We start from the raw sequence: 1,393 nt of genomic DNA, 5'->3' as shown, positions 1-1,393 counted from the left end.
TGTACTTGCAGAATAATTCCTCTTCGATAGGTCTACATCTCGTCCATTTCCATTTAACAGATAGTTTCTGTTGGTATGAATTTTGTTAGCCTGGGGATCCTAAACCTGGATGAGAAATTGTTGTTTAACCATATCCCAATAGCGATGATAAATTCACTTTTGAGTCCATTCTTCCAATCGAGAGGGGAAAATGAACTTCGTCCTACGAGCTTCTTGGCCGGATTGTCCAAGAACAGCTCTTTTCAACAGAGGACCAAACAAGATTATTTAATTTCAAACCCTGCTTCGTTTACAGGAATTTTTTATCGGGGGTTTTACAGATACACATTTGGCTAATTCTCACTAGCAGTCGAAAAAAAGAAGAAAAAACTGCTAACACAGGGCTGCAATTTCAGCCCTGCAAACTGCGTCCTGGCAATTTGCCCTGTACAAGGGGCAAAATCCTTTAATTTCAGTTTCAGGTAATTTAAAATAGTTCTTTTTCCAAGTCAAAATTGGACAGTAATGACAGACAAAAGTGATTTAGTCCTACAAACAGCAAATTAACCCAAGGAAGCAAATAAATCTCTTGTACATTTCTTAACATGAATTGTACAGAAAAATTAAAAAAAAATTATATCACCAGCCCAATAGTGCCAATCCCCACTCAACCTTCACTGTACCGTTAACTATACTTTAGTATACAAAGAAGAACTATGAGGTAAAAATCATCCAGCTGCTCTTTATACAAATAACAAAAAATGCCAAGAAAGTAAATTATACAAAGCTGTGATTCCCATTTCTTATCATTTTGAAGCCCTAAAAAGCTGGCTTCCAAGGGTCACAACAGGCGTTCCTTCTCCCATAATTGTTGTCAAGCTCATTTCTTTCTCAAGTATACGATCCAGTTCCGTTACTGCATAGCTCATTTTGGGACGCTTCTCACTTGAAGGGAATACACAATGCATTATTAACTGTAAGAACTCTTCCATGCCTTTTGTAGTAAAGCTATTTCCCAATCTCTGATCAATGATGGTAGAAATACTGCCAGATTCCTGAAGATTTTGCATCTGAGAAAATAGAAGAAAGAAACGTATAAGATGCACCTGCATTTGTTAGCTGCTCATCTAATGCATTAATAACAAGAGCTTTAGCCCTTGTTTAGCACGCTCTTAATATCCATCTTGTATAACAAGGAACACAACTTTAGTACCAGCGTATATGTCGTGATCAAATGTCCAACGATGTATAGATATGAAATAACATTGTGTGAGAAACAACTAGATACCCATTCAACAAGGTTTTGATTGATGTCCGAAGAAAGCAAGTCTCTTGCTTCCTGCCCACTTACTAATTCCAAAAGGAATATCCCAAAACTGTAGACATCACTTTTTTCCGAAAATTGTCTGAACTC

General features: G+C 37.0%; 1 protein-coding gene across 1 annotated transcript; it reads right to left on the bottom strand.

Annotated features, from left to right (window-relative positions):
• Positions 1-542: 542 nt before the first annotated feature.
• Positions 543-1,387, bottom strand: LOC111384581 (probable LRR receptor-like serine/threonine-protein kinase At2g28960). Its single transcript, XM_023008880.1, has 2 exons — positions 1,193-1,387; positions 543-1,049 (listed from the first exon to the last, which is right to left on the bottom strand). Exon 2 carries the CDS (start codon positions 1,047-1,049, stop codon positions 786-788), a length of 264 nt encoding a protein of 87 aa, XP_022864648.1. The 5' UTR covers positions 1,193-1,387; the 3' UTR covers positions 543-785.
• Between the last annotated feature and the right edge of the window lie 6 nt (positions 1,388-1,393).

Source organism: Olea europaea, unplaced genomic scaffold (genome assembly GCF_002742605.1).
Source record: "Olea europaea var. sylvestris unplaced genomic scaffold, O_europaea_v1 scaffold29413, whole genome shotgun sequence".
NCBI classification, from domain to species: domain Eukaryota; kingdom Viridiplantae; phylum Streptophyta; class Magnoliopsida; order Lamiales; family Oleaceae; genus Olea; species Olea europaea.
The sequence above is the reverse complement of the archived record's forward strand: the minus strand, read 5'-3'. Positions and strand labels throughout refer to the sequence as shown.